This window comes from Furipterus horrens, unplaced genomic scaffold, assembly GCF_987537825.1.
Source record: "Furipterus horrens unplaced genomic scaffold, mFurHor1.1.pri manual_scaffold_2, whole genome shotgun sequence".
Taxonomy (NCBI): domain Eukaryota; kingdom Metazoa; phylum Chordata; class Mammalia; order Chiroptera; family Furipteridae; genus Furipterus; species Furipterus horrens.
The window spans coordinates 65,903,111-65,923,488 of NW_028327172.1; the positions used below are offsets into that span (position 1 = coordinate 65,903,111).

Consider the following 20,378-nt stretch of genomic DNA (forward strand, 5'->3'; position numbering starts at 1 on the left):
GCAAACAAACACAGGAGTCTGTCAGAATGAGGAGACAGAGAAGTAAGGCCCAAAAGGGGAAATGGATCAAGGTTCCAGTGGGAGAACTAAGTGATGAGGAGATAGCCAACCTAACAGATGAGGAGATAGACAACCTGACACTTGAAGAATTCAAAACACTGGTGATAAAGATGCTCACAGGCTTGACAGATATGCTTGAGTATGGCAAACACATAAGAGAAAAAGTGAAGGCTATGCAAAGTAAAACGAAGGAAAATTCACACAAAACCAATGGTGAAGGGAAGGAAACCAGGGTTCAAATCAATGATTTGGAACATAAGGAAGAAAAAAACAGTCAACCAGTGCAGAAAGAGAAAACAAGAATTGAAAAAAATGAGGAAAACTTCCCAAATTTTGTGGAGCTGATGGACATACAGGTCCGGGAAGCATGGAGAGTCCCGGGCATGCTGGACCCAGAGGTGACCACAACCAGGATGCATCATGACTGAGATGCCAAAGGTGAAAGATAAAGACAGAGTCCTGGGGGCAGCAAGAGAGAGATGGAGAGTTGCCTACACGGGGGTGCCTATAGGACTATCAGCTGATTTCTCAGAGGACACTTTTCAGGCAGGAAGGGACTGGCAAGCCATATTCAATGTGAAGGAAAGCAACCTACAAGCAAGATTACTCTATCCATCAAAGCTATCATTTGGAATGAAAGGGCAGATGAAGTGCTTCCCAGACAAGGTAAAGCTAAAGGAGTTCATATCATCAAGCCTTTATTATATGAAATGTCAAAGGGACTTAAGAAAAAGAAGATCAAAACTATGAACACTAAAATGACAACAAACTCACAACTATCAACAACTGAATCTAAAAAATAAAAACAAAACCCGACTAATCAAACTAGAACAGGAACAGAATCATAAGTATAGGGATCATTTAGAGGGTTATCAGCTGGGAGGCCGGAGGGGCAGAAATGGGGATATGATGCAGGGATTAAGAAGCGTATTCGGTTAGTACAAAATAGACAGGGGAATGTTAAGAATAATAGAGGAAAGGGTGAAGCCAAAGAACTTATATGCATGACCCATGGACATGAACTAAGGGGGGTGGGATTGCTGGAGGGAAGGTGGGTACTGGGCAGAGGGGAGCAAAGGGGAAAATAACTGGAACTACTGTAACAACATAATCACTAACATATACTTAAAAAAAAGAAATCAAATCTTCTCTTTCTCATGATGCCTCCAATTAATGTATAATAAATAAAAAAAGCATTATAGTTCATTGTTTTAGTAGTATATATGTATAAAAATCAACTATTCTTAAAAAAGCTTACTAAATATAATAGAAACTACTAATAGAAAACTTAAGTCTTTAAAGGCATGAAAACAACCTAAGTGTCCATTGACTGATGAATAGATGAAGAAAATGTAGTTATCTGTGTGTATATATACATATAATATGAAATATTATTCAGTCATAAAAAGAAGAAAATTCTGCCACCTGTAAAAACATGGATGCTCCTTGAAGGAATTATACTAAATAAAATAAGTTTGACAGAGAAAGACAAACACTTATGTGGATTCTATAGAAACCAAGAACAGATTGGTGGTTGCCAGAGGCAGGGTGTGTGTGGGGGGGCATATAGAAAATGGATGAAAGTGGTCAGAGGGTACAAACTTCCAGTTATACGATAAAAAAGTCATGGAGGTGTAATGTACAGCATGGTGACTGCAGTTAACAATATTGTATCGTAAATTTGAAAGGTTCTAAGAGAGTAGATATTAAAAGTTCTCATCTCAAAAAAATTATTTTAACTTTGTGGTAATCTTTTCACAATATATGCATATATATGTATCAAATCATGGTGGCATAAATCTTAAACTAATACATTCTATGTCAATTATATATCAATAAAACTGTAAAAACAAACAGGAAAAAAAATAAGGCTTTAATAGTTGCATCTCAGAAATTATATTTTCCAGACAGGATCACAATGTGTGAAATAGGTACTCTAATTTTAATTAGCTTTCATGTCCTAATTATATGCAATGAACAGTGGGTCCCACACTCATTCTTTTTCAAGTTGGTGGCACACAGTTATTATTTCTTCAGTCCAAGCTTTGGAGTCCACTGTTTTTAATTATATCCTTTTAATTACAAAACAACATATTCATGATATATATAAATTTGACTTAATTCTTTAGAGTCATTCTGGTGTAAAAGTTCTATAATTCTTGTTTGAAATATAAAATTAATATAATCAAACATTTAATCAATGCTTTCAGTGAGTCCAGAGAAATATACATGAACTTAATAAGAAAATATATTTCCAATATAATTAATGAAAACCCAATCTGGAAGTAAGCAGTCAGATGCTTTTCTGCCTTAGTCACCTACTGACACATGTCCTGAGTTTATTATCTTAGAGAATCATGCTTATCAAATTAAACTTGGATTCTTCTAAATTTCTTTCTGAATAATGCTCTTCCATGAACAGATAATGTAATTAATATTTTTTCCCACAAGCTGAAAATGTTTATGTCTTAGTGCCTACCCTGGCATGTTGAAATGCAGACTATTATTTCTTTTAACTATATACATTGGAAATATTGTTGTAAATACTCAGAGTGACCAAAATATAGTGTGTTACTTTAGTTTAAGCATGCATGAGTTTAAGCATGAATCTCAAAGTCACACTAACAGCATGCCTTAATTACTATTCATGTTTACATGGCTCATTATATAATACAGCTTTATTAGTGACTTGGGGAAGCAACGTAATTTAAGAGTTTAATGGTAATCCAACAAATGGTTTGGAAAGAAAGTTACAGATGAAAAGAAGGAAGGAAGTTATTGAGACAGCAAAGGTGGGAGTCAAGGGGGAAATTCAACAACTTTTTTCCCCTACCTTAATTGAAGTACATGTCACATTAACATTTCAGTTAACCTATTTATCATTTAAGCTCACTTTATAGATAGAAAGAGTTAAATTTAAAGAGTTCCCAACATAAAAAATGCCAGTGGTATTTCCTAAAGAGTTCAAATACTGCTTTTATACCTTTGACAGGATAAAGATGGTGGCATATGCAAATGGGGTAAGTGTTCTTGGGAAGTGAGAGAGACCTGGGCTTGAATCCCACTTCTACTAGTCTGGCTGGTTCGCTGAATATATTTCTTAACTTCTTTGTTCTTTAGTTGCCTTGTGGAGATAATTATGTTACGTATATTGTAAAGTTATTTTCATATTTATTTATCACAATGTCTATAACTATATTTTACCTAATGTTATTATCCACTTAGATTTGAAAAAGAGAATGTAGTGAAGTCTTCTATGGTAAGCACTAAAACTTCAATGTGAGTCTATTGACATGTAATTTTAGAATATCTTTTTGGAAATCTGTATAATGTTGTTCTGATAGTTCCAGTGGAATTGTGCTTTCAGTTTTTGCTAGGCTTGTTTTAATTTGGAAATCAAGGCAGTATAAATTTTTGGTTTGCAAAACAGATTGTTAAGATATTTTAGGAAATGTACGATTTCTCTCATTTATGAACTTTCTTATGAATGGCAACTGTCAGGGGCCTAGGAGGTGAGTTTATACAGTAAATGGTTATTTACTTCGACTAATATTCTCAACTTTATGTATATGGGTCCACAAGGAAGTAGATACAGAGGATGGGTAAAATAATCTTTGAATGAGATTTGTTGATGCATGTGGTAAAAAGAGGACCAGGAAAAGGAAGAGAAAGCAGGGAGAGGGAAAGAGATAGCTTGGAAGGTACCATCTTGGGTGTAAGGTCTGGGTTAGAATTTCATCTCTGTCACTTACTAGGTGTTTGAAACTCCATAAATCTGTTTTCTGATCTATAAAATAAGAACAAACACTTCTTTCTTTAGAGAGTTAATATAAAAATTAAATGACATAGTGAAGGGCAAGTGCTTAGTGCAGGGCCCAGGACATGGTTCATGATTGAGGACTGGTGTTTGGTATCATGGGGACTAGAAAATTAGAAAAAAATCTAACTTGGGTGTCTCACATTTACTCCTGGTTTGCTAAACTCTCATTCTCCATTTATATTTCATGCTTAAATCTTCTACTATACTTCCATCACTTTATTATTTATCATTAAAAGACATGTCTAACAATTAGTCAGATTTCTTTCAGAAAAACATTTGTTAAAGTTACCATCTTCACTTGCAGAGTGCCTATAAAACTGAAGAACTATTTTTTTTTTGTATATATTTCATAGAAAAGACTTTCCTGGACCAAAGTGGTTTTATGATTTAAAGTACTATCTACTCTATAAGCCATACTGGTTTTTTTTTTTTTTTTTTTTTTCATTTTTTCCTCATTATTGAATTTGGTCTTAGAGGTTGTTTGACATGATTTTTGCCTTCTTTTAATATTACTAAGAACCATTTCTTTTATTTAACATAATCATATTACTCATTGGTTGAAGAAAGCTGTAATGTTAATCATATTTTATTTTAGAATTTCCCAATTATTTCAGAAGAATGCTCTATATTTTTGATGTACCTTTTTTCTTAGAAATAGCCTGGAGAGACCTTTAAAAGCTCCATACATAGCCTTATGCTTTTTCTCTGTACACACCAATCTCTGACAACTGTAGTTTTAACTTCCCCCTGTAAATAATTCTGCCTGAGTCCTATTTGGTCTGCCTTCCAAAGCTGCATTAAATGTCATTTACAAGGCATATCCACATATCCCCAGAGAAAACTAATTTAACCCTATCTCATATTACAATAATATTTTAGTGTTCCTTCCATAACATTTGAGCCCAAAGAAATTTCCTAAGTAATTATCATGGACAAGAACAGTGAAGATACAAATATGAACAAAGCAAGATCCTTGCTAAAGTAGGAAGATAATGTATAGAGCAAAAGAAATTGAAGTAGAAGTTAAATGAGTCTTCTCTGGACTTGGGATGAGTCATGTGTAACTTCAGGTGCTAAAGTAAGATGAGCTAGATTAAACTATAGAATTGCTAAAAAATAGAGAAACAAAATTCCATGACCTTTCCTATTACCCACCTTCAGCTCATACAGATATGATTTTAGCACAAGAAATATTTTGAAGAAGGTTGTCAGTGTAGCAGGTGGATGTGCTTTGGCAGCTCCCTCCACTCCCATGTAGTCAGTAGAAGAGAACTTGGAGTGTCATTTCCCCTCAAGCTAAGTGAGAAGAGGAGCAAACAACTGCTGCAGAGAGTACAGATGCTACTCCTCACATACCGGCTGATGCGCGGAGCTCAGAATTTTGTACCATGGCTCAGCCCCACACAATGTCACTAGAGCAGGGAGCAAATTAGTTTTTGAGAACATTGTGTATTTCTAGAATTGGCAGCACAAGAATGTGAAATGACTGCTGTGGGCCAAGTGGACATTATGGGAAGTGGGCTTGAATAGGCTTGTTGGGATCACAGTCAATAGGGCGGCCTGCTAGGGGACGGGAGCGTCTCCAAAGTGCCTGATGCGTCGGAGAGAAAGAAGCTTTATGTGGACAAATGCCATCACATGGAACATTCAACAGACAAGTGAGGACCACAAATTCTACCACCTGAGTAGTTTTCCCTCGTCTTTCTGTCCGACTTGGGAAGTGAGCAGAGCAGCAGTTGGAAGGTGGGGGAAGGAAGTGGAGAGAAAAAAAAAAAAAGAGGTAAATACCGTGGGATCAAACCTGTGCTGGGATGGAAGGAGAAAAATAAGGCATTGGAAGTTAACATTTTTATTTAAATAAAAATAAAAAAAATTTAAGACCTGAGAATGAGACTGCCCTAGTACCTAAACATGCCTTGGATATAGTTGAGGCTGAAGCCAGAAATCAGATGGAACATATTGGAGAGCTGTGGTAAGAGAAAAAGAAAACTATTTTAGGTTTAAACTACAAAGTTCAGTCTGTTTAGTAAACCAGTTATATAACAATGATATACATAGTGCAGAAAATGCTAAGGCTAGGAAAATTTTTCATCTGTCTACTTAATGCTCATATTCATTTAATTGCACATTAATCTCTTAAATGTAGCAAAAATATGTTTCCTTTTGTGGCCAGAAATATGTGTGACATTTCTATTTCACTGTCAGAAGAGAATTTGCAAGACAGAATACAGTGTACTAAGCAACTTGAAAACTACTTGAATGTGAAACAATTTTTTTAAGCATGGTGTTTCACTTGACGCATTTTTTCTCTGTTCCTTTTTTGTCTTTTCTGTGGCTTCAGAACCAAAGAAAATGTCTAGGTGTTGGGACAATATCACAATCCACTTATAGACTTAGACTCTGGAAAGGCCAGACATGAGGATTTAGAGAAGAGGCATGCTCTGAGCTATGCACCAGACTCTGGAAGGTTCGCTTGACTCCCAAGCCATTCAGGTGGGTTGAGTAGCAGGGCCTGACGACACACAGTCTGCAGCAGGGACTTGTCACTGCGAGAGCATTTTGGAGGAACCAGCTGCAAGCCAGGAGACTGGATGGCTCTAACGATATCGACAAACATGTTTAACCTGAAAATATTTCTTTAATATGATAAAAGCAACTTATGCATAATTTCTATGGTTTAAATTTCCACATAATGAAGTAATAACTCAATACAAATCAATGGTAACAATAATAAGTGGTGGCCAGTCACTATGGTAAGCTTTTTACATGCATTATCTTATTTAACACAATGACCCAAAGAGGCAGGTAGTGCATTTTATAACATAAAATTGAGCCTCAAAAGAATGTATGTATCTTACCTATGTCCTTTGCTAGTGAGTAGCAGAGAAGAGCATTAATCCAGATCTGCCTAACTCCAAAACTCAAACCGTTAATTACAGGTATATAAAATTCATCACAATTTAAAATAAAATTGCAAATATTGAGATATATAACAAGAGCATTGATAATAAAAAAGAGTTTACACTATAGAGGAGACCTAACCTTTGTAAATTATAGGTTACATTGTTATAACTCTATCTTTTCTCCTTTTCATTTATCTTTCAATTATTATGTTATAATATGTAACTTATAGAATATTAAAGTTTAAATGAGAGAATTGCTGTTGCTGTATTCATTTTTATATCTTTTTCACTTCTACTATGGTATATATTTCCAATTCATATCCTAAAATGTGTTTTTCTCTTGAGAGTCATCTTTTTAAACTGTAGAGGAAGGATTTCCATTATAAAACTAAACTTTATATACTGTTTTGATGATGCAACACATTTCCAAAATAAAACACAGGGCTATCTATGTATCATATATCTATCTAAAACTTGTAATAAAACTGTATTATAACTAAATAAATATAAATGTACATTAAAATAAAAATATATTTATATTACTATTTTGACATCTTAATAATAGAAAGTCAGACTGAACCAATTTACTTTGAATTTATTTAGTACTAACAGCGTTTTGATGACTGGAAAATTCAAAATACATCGTAGAAGACATTGCAAAGAAAAATGAACTTTTTGGTGTGTGGGAGAGGAGCAATTTTAAGGCAAAATGCCTTACTAAAGCTGCTTTGGGATTTAGAATATTCTAGTAAGTAAGAGAATTTTAAAAGGATGTAAAACTTCCAACTGTGTATCCTGAATGTTAGACTTTTCTCTTCCAAGCAACTCTGTTGATTTTCAAAGTTTAAGTGGTGCATTGGAACAGGATCATCTTTTAAGATACAGGACATGTACTTAATAGAGACAGAGTTCGTCGCTTGAGAGAACATCTCAGGATATTGGTGTCCCTTTTAATCTGTGCTGCCTGACAAAACAGGCACAAAACTCAATATTGGGTTCAACACCATTAGTAGCTCTAACCCTGTGTGGTTCCAAATCACAAGAAACAGGAAGTTGACAGTACAAGCCTTACTCAACTCACTTTCAAAGGAGAGTATTTCATACATTTTTTATGCTATTTCTCTTCTCTTCCATAAGATTTTAATGGACTAAAGTATGTCGTATACAGAACTCGATAAAAGGGAGAGGCAGGAGCTGTATGATTAAGGTAGATGCAGAAACAGATGAGGGAGGAAATGTTTAAAATGCATCATCTGAATACATTTGAGCTGGAAAAGTAAAAGTGTTTTTTACTAAAATGGTTTTTAATAGCATGAGGAGATTTATACTACAAAAAGCCTCAAAGGATTATTCATCCCAAATGGATTATTTATTTTTGAAATGAATGTTTATAGAGAGCCTATGAATTAGGCAGTAATCTTTGCCTTTGTTTGAACACAATTAACAATATGCAAAATAAGTCAGAGCTTTGTAGAAAATACGTATGCATAAGTACTAATACTGGCAGTGATTTCAATATCTGCACAGTAAGTACATAAAATGAAGACCCACTAACCTGTTATGCTCTTAATTAATGAACACCTGTACACAGTGAAAGCATGGTTGACTTTATGAATGCATGAAAATTGAAGCAGGAACTTAATGTTCATTTAAAACTCACACTATTGAAAAAGTAGCAGAAAAATAAAAACCCTTGTAATAGGCAAATCACAAAAGCAAAAATGTTGGATTTTCTGTCAATGAATCTTTTCCAACATATTTGGGCTACTTCATCTCTTATTTCCTTATTCGCTTAATTTTTACTTGGAAGGAATTTGAATATCTTTGATATGGTTATTCATATTTAATACAATAAGTTGAACATTTGGGAGTCTTTTCTTTTTTCTTCCTTTTTAAAAATAGCCAATGTGTTTTAGAGAAACACCTTTTTTAAAGGACCAAACTGAGTATGTTTTAGAGAAAGAATCAACTCTTCTAATCATTTATTTCAATTATTATAAGCTTTGTCCAAAATTACACTTTTGGTTCAATTCTGTAACTATAGTATAAAATGGACATAGTTAATTCTTAGTTTTCTATGCACATGTGTCTCTGGCCCAGGTGCGGGTGTGCTTAGGGGCATATAAAAGAGGAAAAAGGAGTATTCCCATTTAATCTTTCAACCAAGACAGTGCCTGACACTGTCTAGGTGCTAGAGCTTGAACAGTGAACAAATAAGACAAAATCCTCATTCTCAGTGCACTTATATTCTAATTAGTATCAAGATTCATATGTTGCCATTGAGTTTAAAGTCATTACATTTTGTTTTTTTCCCTCCATGTATCTGCAACCCAACCCTCTATTTTTTATTGCTTTCAGATTATTCTCATTATTGACATTTGTGTTTGCCCAAGCTAGTGCTCTACTAGATATTTTTATATCCAATTTTATAAAGACAAAAAGATTAATCTCAAGAAAACTTTGTCCAAAGTAATTAAAAATTTATTAAAACATGTTTTTATTCTGCTTTGCCCAGGTGATAAGAAAGTTATCTTAAATTTAAAAAAATAATAAAACTTAATTCCTTGTTTGTGGTCATTAGAAACATTTTATCAGAGATACATCATTCTAAAAGACCAGAAAAATGCTGTGTTCTCTAAGTCAGGAAGCAGATGGATATTTAAATTACACATGGATATCAAGAAGGCATTGAGTTAAGACTATGTCCTTTGAAAGTCTAATTTATACCAGGTCAGCTGGTGAAGGGCAACAGAAAGAGTTTTAAGAAAGTACCCTGCAATTAAACATAACTGTTGTCACTGGAGAAACAGAGGGTGAGCCAATCTATTCTGAATTTTATAGATTTGCTATATTAATGAGTATACAATAAGAAGAAAAAACTTAATTTCATGGTAACTTGAAGATGGATAGTTGTGAGGGTTGGGAGGAAATTAAAGCATCTAGACACCTTTATTTGTAGAAATGAGGAGAATGAAAACAAATGAATTCTTCTAACTAAAATGGTTTTATGATGTCTAGGTAAATGAATTACAAAAAAATTATACTAAAGCAAGCAATCATGGTTAATTCAACTTGCTTTCAAAATGATTAGAGGTCTCCAAATAGAATTCTGATTCTTACCTGCTTCGTTTGTGCGGATCATTCGAGATGGGGTGCTTGGATCTCCAGTCCCAATTGGATTGGTGGCAACCACTCTAAATTCATATTCCACCCAGGGGTTCAAGTCCACTGCCATGGCCGACTCCATGTCCCCTGTTATGATTTCCGGGACTATAGGGAGACAGGAGATTTCAGGTCATTAGGAGGACTGGAAAATGGTTACAAATGGCAATCAAAGATACCACAGACACTAACAGGATGAGCAGGCTGATGCATACTTCCTTATTATATGTGGCCATGGTGTCACCTCTGGCCTCATTAGTAAAATCAAAACCAAGCTTCAGGAAGTAAGCACTTGTACATGTCAAAGTTTGTTGTAGTTAATTAGAATTCTCTCATATCATCTTTATATATGATTTGCCATAATGTAACTTGCCATTTTCTATACTAAAAATCATTGTGTCAGCCCTTTCTGTTTATGTCAGTCTCATCAAGCAACCCCAGACTTCTAGGTCATCTCTCCTCTCGTTTCTTCTAATCCCCAGAGAATTCTGCTCATTTTCTTTTCTGTCCTGGTTCCCATTCTTCCTCACTCTTTGAAATCCTTTGGGAACTTTGGAATTCATAATCCATCATTAGCAAAATTCCCTGTATACTTATTCTTTTTGGAACATTCTTCCAATTTTTAACTCATAGAAATCTAAATTCCCATTGAAGAAACTTAATGTTTCTCAAGGGGTGGCTGCATTAAGTTGTTGTAGAGAAGAGTAACCCATCCATCTCAGTTGTGCCCCGCCCTCACACGACCAAAGTCTATAATGGACTTTTTCCCCACAGAATACAAGTATGCAGGTATTTTCCCCACCAAACCAAACCAAACCAAAAACAAAGTTCTCTCAAAATTTCCTATCCTCCCAGCCTTCACCCAGTTTCTACGTTTCTTTTGAAACAGAATTTCTTGAGGGCTGTTTGTGCTATTGCTTGCTGTCTCTGATTATTTTCCTTCCATTCTCTCTTGAGTCCATTCCAATCAGGCTCTTACTTCTGTATTCCACTCTTACTGCTCCTGTCAAGATTACCAATGGTCTCTGTTACTAAAACCCTATGTTCATGTCTCTGTTCTTCATTTTCCTTGACCTAACATCACCCTTTGACAAAGATGGTAATTTCCTTCTGTTTGAAATATTTTCCAAAACTTAACATCTGTTTTTCCCCCTCCTTGTCTTTATCTGTTTCCATTGCTGCTTTCTTTTCATCTTCCAGGGGCATGGCAGTGCTATTAGCTCTTTCCCATTTTCTTACTCCATGGTGATCTAATCCAGTCTCATGGTTTTAAATACCCTCTGTATGCTGATGCCTCCGAAGTTTTAGCAATGAACGTTTCCCTAAACTATAGAATGATATGTCCAATGGTTTATTCAATATTTCTCTTTGGATAGGGTCCTCAAGCTTAAGTTCCCGTATGTACTTCTGTGGTGTTCCTTGTTCTGTGTATGACAACTGCATTCTTACAGATGTCGTAGCCAAAATCTTGGGGTCATCCTCAATTCTTTTATTTTTTTCCTTGTCTCCCTCCAACCAAAAGCAAGTTATAACATTTCTGACTTTAAAATATGTTGGTTTCCCCACTTCCTGTTGTAGCAAAAGTTTTTAATTATATTAATTCCTCTTCCATTATCTCTTGAATCCACTTTTTTAGACTTTAGTCATTACTATTTTACTAAAACTGCTACTTTCAAAGTCAACAATGATCATTAATCATTAATCATTGCTAAAATCAATGATTAATTCTCAGTCCTCATCATACTTGACATGTCATCAGTATTTGACACAGTTGATTACTTTCTCTTCCTTGATAGACTTTATCCTATTGTCTTGCAATGTATCATGTGATCTCAGTTTTCCTTTTAACTAAATGGTTGCATTCTCTCTGTAGTCTTTGACTGGTTGCTCTTCTCCACAGCTTCTTACTATTGGAACTCCCCAGGCTTTCACTTTTATCCTCTTTTTTATTTTATACTTATATCCCTGGAGCTGATATGCAGTCTCTTGGATTTAAGTGCAATTTATATGCCAACAACTCCCCAATTTATATCTTTATTTTAAATTTCTCTCTTAAACTCCAGGCTCATATATACAGGATGGGGAAAAAGTAGGTTTGCAGTTGTTAGTGCATGAAACACATACTTTATTCTTGTATTATTATTTATTAATTATTGTATTATTTTCCATACAAACAACTGTAAACCTACTTTTGCCCGACCCTGTATAATTACCTACTCAATAACCTTGCAGGTCCCATATCTAAATATAGTCACACTGGGAGGTTAGGGATTAAACATTTAAACTTTGAGGGGGGGGGCAGGCCCCATATAATCCATAACAGGCAGGTTGCAATTTATTTATTTATGTTTTTAAAATAATTTTAAAAGCTTACATAGCTGACATACAATATTATATTAGTTTCAGGTGTACAACATAGTAATTAGATATTTATATAACTTATAAAGTGATCCCTGATAAGTCTAGTACCCATCTGACACCATATATAGTTATTATAATATTATTGACTATGTTCCTTATGCTGTATTTCACATCCTTGTGGCTGTCTTTATAACTGGCAATTTGTACAACTTAATCCCTTCCCCTTTTTCATTCACCACCCTAACTCCCCTACCATCTGGAAACCATCACAAAGTTCTCTGCGTTTATGAGTTTATTTATTTTGCTTGTTCATTTATTTTGTTTTTTACACTCCACATATAGGTTAAATCATATGATACTTGTCTTTCTCTGCCTGACTTATTTCACTTAGCTAATACCCTCTAGGTCCATCGATGTAGTTGCAAATGGCAAGATTTCATTCTCTTTCATGGCTGAATAATATTCCATTATATATACAGCCAAATCTTGTTTGTAAATGTTTGGTTCTTAAACAATTTGGTCTTGACCTAGTAGTTCATGAAAAAAATGTCTACTGTCGAACAAAACTTTGGTTTGTGATTCTCTACCCAACAACCCTTTCATGGTGATAACTATGTGATCAGTCATTGTCTCTCAGGTGATGAAAGAGATTTGTTTTTTGAACAAATTGCTTCTCAAACAGTTTTCTGGAATGAATTAAGTTTGAGAACCAAGGTTCCACTGTATGTACCACATCTTGTTCATTTATTCATCTATTGGTGGACACAGGTTGCTTCCATATCTTGGCTATTGTAAATGCTGCAGTGAACGTAGGAGTGCACAAGTGTTTTTGAATTAGTATTTTGGATTTTTTCAGATAAATACCCAGAATTGGAATTCCTGGGTCAAATGGTAGTTCTCTTTTTAATTGTTTTGGGGCATCTCCATGCCATACTGTTGATTTCCACAGTAGCAGCAGTCTTTGGCAATCCCACCAACAGTGCATGAGGATTCTCTTTTCTCCATAGGCAGGTTGAGATTTAAAACAAAGTGGTTGGGATAAGCCTCACTGAGAAGGTACATTTGAGTAAAATTTTTAAGGAAGTATAGATTTAGATTTGCCAATATGTGGGGGGAAACATCCCAGGTTGAAGGAGAAAATAGTGTAAAGACATTAGAGACAGTATATGCAGAAGCATGAGAAGATAAGTGAATCAGGATTAGAGTGAGTTTTAGGGAGAATAGTTGAAGATGAGTTTGGAAAGAGAACAGCAGGGAGACTTCTGGTCAAGATGGCAGTGTAGACAGACATGGCTAGCCTCTTTGCACAACTGCATAAAAAATACAACTAAAATATAGAACACCCATCACTCAGAGCCATCAGAAATCAATTTGAATGGAAGTCTTGACAACTATAAAATTGAGTTGAATGGAAGTCTGACACTACAGAATTAAAGAAACCACATCTATCCAGACCGGTAGGAGAGGTGTAGATGCAGAACGAACTGGTCCCACACCCACCTGTATTGGATAAAAATGAGGAGAGATATTGTGGGAGAAAGGAGTCCCAGCCCCACACCAGACCCACCCAACCAGCCCAGGGTTCCAGTGCAGGAAGATAAGTCCCCAGAGCTTCTGGCTGTGAAATTAAGTGGGGATTGAGTCAGTGGAAGAAACTGCTGAAAGCTCAAGCAGTTCCTCTTAAAGGACCCACACATGGACTCACCTACTCAGACTCACTCCCTCTGAGCTACAGCACTAGTTAGCAGCTTGAAAGACACCAGTGGCCTATAGGGAGCAACTGAAGTATCTGGCATCAAGGTGAGCAGAGGCCATTGACCTTGTGCTAAACCTTTCCTTCACAGAGCCAGCAAGCTGGTGCCATATCTGAGACTCCATCAACCTGGCTAACATTCTTTGACCCACCTTGGAGATCCCCAGAGAATCTTCCTACCCAACTTATGGGCCCACCCAAGATGCTATTCCCTATGAAGGGCTGGTCTTGGCTCAGGCTTCACAACTTCCTAAATCCTGTCAGACAAGCAGCAGCTGGTGTCAGTGAGCTCCAGGCCTGGCACTACCAGCAGACAGACTACATTCATAGGTTGGCTTTACCTGGGAATCTCCAAGCCTAGCATAAGTAGCAGCCATCTCATATTACTTTATAGCTCAGGCAGGTTGGTCCCAGGTAAAACACAGGAAGGGGCTGACCTTGGCACACCACCTGGGAAATTCCAGGGCCAGCACACCCAGTGGACAGCTATAGACCGCATAGGAACACCACCACCCTGCCCCTGCACAGCTGATCCTCCACGTAAGGTGGAAGTTAGTAATTAGTGGTCACAGCTAGTCCTTGCAGCTGACTGGCCTGGGTAAATCCCTCCAAAAACCTGCCAATAGCAACCAAGGTTCAACTACAAGAGGAGAGTGTACTCAGCCCACATGAAAAGTGCACCCTGAGTACCCAGCTTGGGTGATCGGGTGGAGTGTGCCACTAGACCCTAAAGGACACCTACTATATTAGGCCACACTAACAAGACACAAAGTCAAAGCAGCTCTATTCGTTACAGAGAAAAAGGCACAGGGAGGTTGCCAAAATGACCCACAGACATGAACAATGGTGGGGGGATTGCCTGAGGGAGTAGGGGAGCTGGGTTGAGGGTGGTAAAAGTGGGAAAGTCAGGACAACTGTAATAGCATAATCAATAAAATATAATTAAAAAATTAAAAATAAAATAAAGAGAATGGCAGGACCAAGTCATATAAGACTGTGGCTTTCATCCAGAGAGAAATGGAAAGACATTGTAGGATTGATATTCTAAATCTTATCTTTTAGTGCATTAATTCAAGATATGTTAAAAATAGTCAGTGTTAAAATCAAATGAGGTGATAGGCTGGGGCCCTGATATGATGGGATTAATGTGCTTAAAAGCAGAAACAGCAGAGAGCTCGGATTCTCACTCTGTGCCATGTGAAGACACAGTGGGAAAGCTGCTGTCTATAAGTCAGGAAACGAGTTCTCATCAGGAATCAAAGTGAATTGGCTGGCACCTAGAACTTGGAATCCCAACCTCCACAACTGTAAGAAAATTAATTTCTGTTGTTTAAGCCACCAAGTTTGTGATATTTTGTTATGTCACCATGCACAGACTAATACATTGTTCCCACCACAGTCCTTTTCATTCTCCTTACAATACAATGTTTATTTTTTCATTAATTAACTTCTAAAATACTATATAATTTCCTTGTTTATTATGTTCTTTCTTCATTGTTTCTCCTCATCCATGAGAACACAATTTTCACAAGGGTAGATATTTTTTGTTTTGTTTTATTCACTCATATATTCTATGTGCCTAGAACACTAGCTGGAGGCTGCTCAATAAATTTTTATTGAATGAATAAAAGGGGAGTTCACGTTGACAGGTGTGATCAAAACTGGCACAGGATCTGTTTTAATCTTGTTTTAATTATTCAGGCTTTATGTTAAAATGGAAAATTAATTTAAAATATAAAAATAGCCCTGGTCGGTGTGGCTCAGTGGACTGAGTGCTGGCCTGTGAACTAAGGTGTTGGCAGTTCAATTCCCAGTCAGGGCACATGTCTGGTTGCAGGCCAGGTCCACATTTGGGGGCACGTGAAAGGCAACCACACATTGATGTCTCCCTCCCCCTCTTTATACCTCCCTTCCCCTCATTCTAAAATAAGTAAGTAAATAAATAAAATATTTAAAAAGTTATTTTTCCTCCAAAAGCTGCATATATTTACATTTCTTAACCATATAGACTTTAACGACTCTCCCTTTATCTCACATCTTCTCTACCATCCTTAATTCTAATGCCTCTTTAAAAAGAAAAACAAAATAGGATTTACACATTTTAAATTAATTGCTACTTGTACAGGATATAAAATAAGTGTAAAAAGCATGAGTTGAAGTTATTAATATTTTAGATGAAATAACATGCACTATGAAATAAATCTGAGATAAGAATAAGGATTTCAATTCCAAATAAAATATTGTGAAGATTAAAGAAAATAAGGAATGTATACCAAGGTATGTATTTTTAAAGCCTTGCTGGTATTATTTTGTAAAGATATTATTTCTGGAACAATGGGGATAAGTCATTTTCAAAGAAAATATTCTGCTTCAGAGAGGACACACAGCAACTGAAGACAGTGGAAAATCCCATGTTGATTCAGGGAGATAAATGTGTCAAAATGCTTTTCCTAGTACAATAATTGCATCCAATAATTTAATTAAGTAATTAAATGTAAATTAATATGTCTGTCTAGTTGACAAATTAATCAACCAATCAGTGGAAAGCTTATCCACAGATAGAAGATATAGTCACTGATAGAAGGATAGTGAATAAACATATTTGAAATAAGTAAACAATGATAAATATATTCTAATATTATAAATAATTTTGTATTCCTAAACAGACCAGTAAAAAACTAGGTCAGCTGATACTGCTCAATAATATGAAGAAGAAAGTTAGGTTTTCAAATCAAAAGCAATTTGACCAGAAGAGGGGTCTGCAAGTGAAATTATTATTTTTTTTATGGTTGTTTTCATACTCTCTTTAAAATGAATAAATTAGTCCCATTCACAGTCACCTGATTTAAGTCTGATTTTGGGGTAGGCAGTATTGATAAGTTAGTTCCCGATGTGTTCAGCTAGAAGGTCCACATGCAGCTCATTACTTCGTATTTGTCAAAAATGAGAAACTCACAATTTTTTTATTCAGGTTGGTATATAAAGGAACCTTAAGTGCCTTATAATTACTAGCTTATGAATTGCATTAACTTTATCAGAAAGTTCAAACTCCAGATCCACCATTTTTTCCTAATAGATATTTATGCATTAGAGCTTTCCTCTATTGAAAGTGTCTTAGATGAGGGAAGAAGTATAAAAATAAAAGGCCCACCCCAGTGGAGCTGATGTGGCTCCAGAGGGATTTCATTCCCTGTCACTGGCATGAAAGAAGTTGTGGTCAGATTGTGCTAGGGGCTAAAACTGGAATGCATTTAAAACCTACTTTCGAGCATTGGAAAATTGAGGACTGCTCCTTGGCAGGTTTGCCTTGAGGATGGCACATCTCTAGCAGTAGCTCCAAGAGATACTGAGTTTTGAATAAACAAGTGACTTCATTAGGCGAAGAGACATCTTATTAGAGCCCTATTACTATCAAGGCAAATAAAATCTGTCACTTACAAAAATATATTTATGAAAAATGTCTATTTTCTTATAAACACATTGCAATCATTGATTTTTTTAACTCTTTGCTGAACTAAATTTTAAAAACTTCCAACTTAAAAAAATGTTTCCAGTATTCAAATTATGTTTGAAAGATAAAGATGAAACTTTATAATAGGGACTGCTAAAGCAAATAAATAACCCTAAAATTGACATTTAATTAAAATTCCTGAGCTTTCCCCAACATAAAATATCATTTGTCCCTAGCTTGTACCAAAAACTCAAAGTTCATATATGTATACATGTGTCCATTATATTTAGACAGTAAAACAAAATGACAAACTGCATGTGAAGATTACATCGTATAGACATTGTCTACTTTTCAAACACCAACTTGTTAAATAAGTTTCTAATAACTATCAAGAGAGTACAATGACACATATCCTTGAGGAGAGCAATATTTGGAGAGAGAGAGAAAGTTTAGTTATAATATGAAATGGAAACCATCAGGGAAGAAATGTTTTTTAAAATAATGCAAACAAAATTCAGGCATTACAGAAGTATGCACGAAATTCTGCATTGCTTTAAATAATGTGATTTTATGTTAGATTTCCTTTTTAGGTGTGATTTAAAGGGGTAGCACAGAAAACTGGAGTCATATAACAGTTCTCTGTTTATCTTGGTGATGACTTAAATCTATACAAAACAGTTGCACAGAATTTTATAGAACTGTGCACTAAAAAATAGGATACAAAAACTGGTGAAATATGAATATAGTCCATGGCTTACTTAATAGCATTGTACCAATGTCAGCTTTCTCATTTGATAATTGTACCATTGTTATATAAAATGTTATTGGGGAAAGCTGAGGGCTAGGTCCACAGGAAATCTCTGGATTATTTTTGCAACTTCTAAGTGAGAATAAGCAAACAAACAAATATAAATGATGAGGTTCCTCCCTGGGAATTGAGAAGAGAAGAAAACAAGGTAACCTTATTAAAACAAGCAAACATTGGTTAATATTATAATAAATAAAGTTTCAAGAATCCGGAATGATCTTACTGAGATTATTAGCATATAAATTAATATATACAATAGCTCATGATGGGAAGCTGCTCTGATTACACCTGATGCTGCCTTTGGACCTCTTACCTGTTTTCACTGTTTGCCAGCCAAGAGAGAAGGGGCTGCGAGCCTGCAGGTTGTAGGAGGAGACGGGGCTGTGGTTGTCAGCTGCTGGACTCCAGGAGAGTGTGGCTGTGCTTTCAGTGATTTCCTCAACGATCACTATCCCTGGTGGACCTGGGGGACCTATAGACAAAAGGGTTGGATAAAGTTAACTTCAAGTCATGATGAGGAGTCATGAGAAATTGTATTTCCCTTGAGGATTCAATTGAACTAAGTCATTGTCTTAATTAAATACATATTTAGTAATAAAATTGGAAGTAACAAGTGATAGGATGCAAGTCATTTTCTATGATTTCTGGGGTTAACATAATTATAGATTTGACTTTTTCTAACATTGTGTTTGAAGGCAACTACCAATTAGCATTATACTTTATAGGAAAAAAATAATTACAAACCAACTAAAAAATGTCAGTATCAACTTTGGCTATTGAAATCAATCACAGCTTACAAAGACAGCGAGAGAAAGTGATAGGCAATGATGTCAGGCAAAAAAGATCCCATTTTTACTAAAGAGTATAGGTGTATGGGCCTAGTTTTCATGTTCAGGGGACCTAAAATGTGCAAACACTGTAATGTAACTATTAAGTAGCTTAAGCCCTAAGAGGGGAGATATTAAATGCTCTGAAATCATCACAGATCAGACCAAAGAGGAGTAAATACTGGAAATGGGTAATAAAAAATTTTGTGGGATGTTAAAAGGCAAGTGTGATTATATTATTATTATTATTTTGGTGGGGAGTACAATGAATCAGAGAAGATTATTTTCCTTTTGAGCATAACAAACATGTATATCATAGAGACAATCATTCTATGTACATGTATGTAGACTCTAGCTTGAAGGAACAACCATAATCTGATATGAGGAGAAATAAACCTTTGTATTATTACTTCTAAAATAGTGATCTCTAATAGCATTTAAAAATATGAACTTACATTTTACATCAGTTTTCTTATTGACATTCTTCTAATTCTTAATATGGACAATTCAAGCTACAAGGATGCTTATTTTCAACTAAAAAGCCCCACCCTTACATACTTTATTTTCTGAATTAGTCCTTGTGTAGCAAGTTGCTGTCTAGATTTGATGAATACAAAGTCTGAAAGTCTGAGTAGTAAGGCTGAACTAGAATTGTAAGGAGCTAAGAAATGGTGGCATGCTAAAGAGATGGAGGTGGTTAGAGAAGACCTCTTGGTAGAGAATTTCAACGAAAAAGGTACACAATGAAATGAATAACAAGTTTAAAAGTGTCTTTGGGCAAATGGCATTTTTAGGAAATGAGAAATTAACATTTTTATCAAAACTGAGCAGAACTAACAATAGATAGCAAAGACCAAAGACTTAGAAGACAAGGACTATTCCATCAGGAAGGTGACAAAATATCAGGGTGGTGGGCAAAAGTGTAGAAAATAATCATGAGAGGTGGCAGTTTCTTTCTCTGAGAGTAATGAAGAAAGAAACAAAAATACAGAAAGAAAGCTTTTGAGATGGCAATAAGGGCAGTTGAGAGAGCTCATCTGGGAAGGTTCTCATTTTTTTTCATTAAAGAAGAAAAAAATCATCTACAATTAGGAAAGGTGATTGGGTGCAAATGGGAGTAGGAACTAGAGAAGGACGAAAATGTCTAGAATAAGCACATAATAAGAGAGGAAAGACACAAAGTGCAAATATTTTGGAGTAGTATTGTAGTTCAAATTTGGTTCATTTTGAACT

The 20,378-nt window shown here is 35.5% G+C and overlaps 1 protein-coding gene across 1 annotated transcript in view; it reads right to left on the reverse strand.

The window, feature by feature from the left end:
* The window catches only part of CNTN5 (contactin 5), a 524,441-nt gene that overhangs the window by 93,239 nt on the left and 410,824 nt on the right, over window positions 1-20,378 (reverse strand). The window contains exons 15-16 of the mRNA XM_090267326.1: window positions 18,632-18,790; window positions 9,904-10,053 (exon numbers count right to left, since the gene is read on the reverse strand). Of these exons, the coding sequence (XP_090123452.1) occupies window positions 9,904-10,053; window positions 18,632-18,790 (309 nt within the window). The remainder of the gene's footprint in view (window positions 1-9,903; window positions 10,054-18,631; window positions 18,791-20,378) is intronic.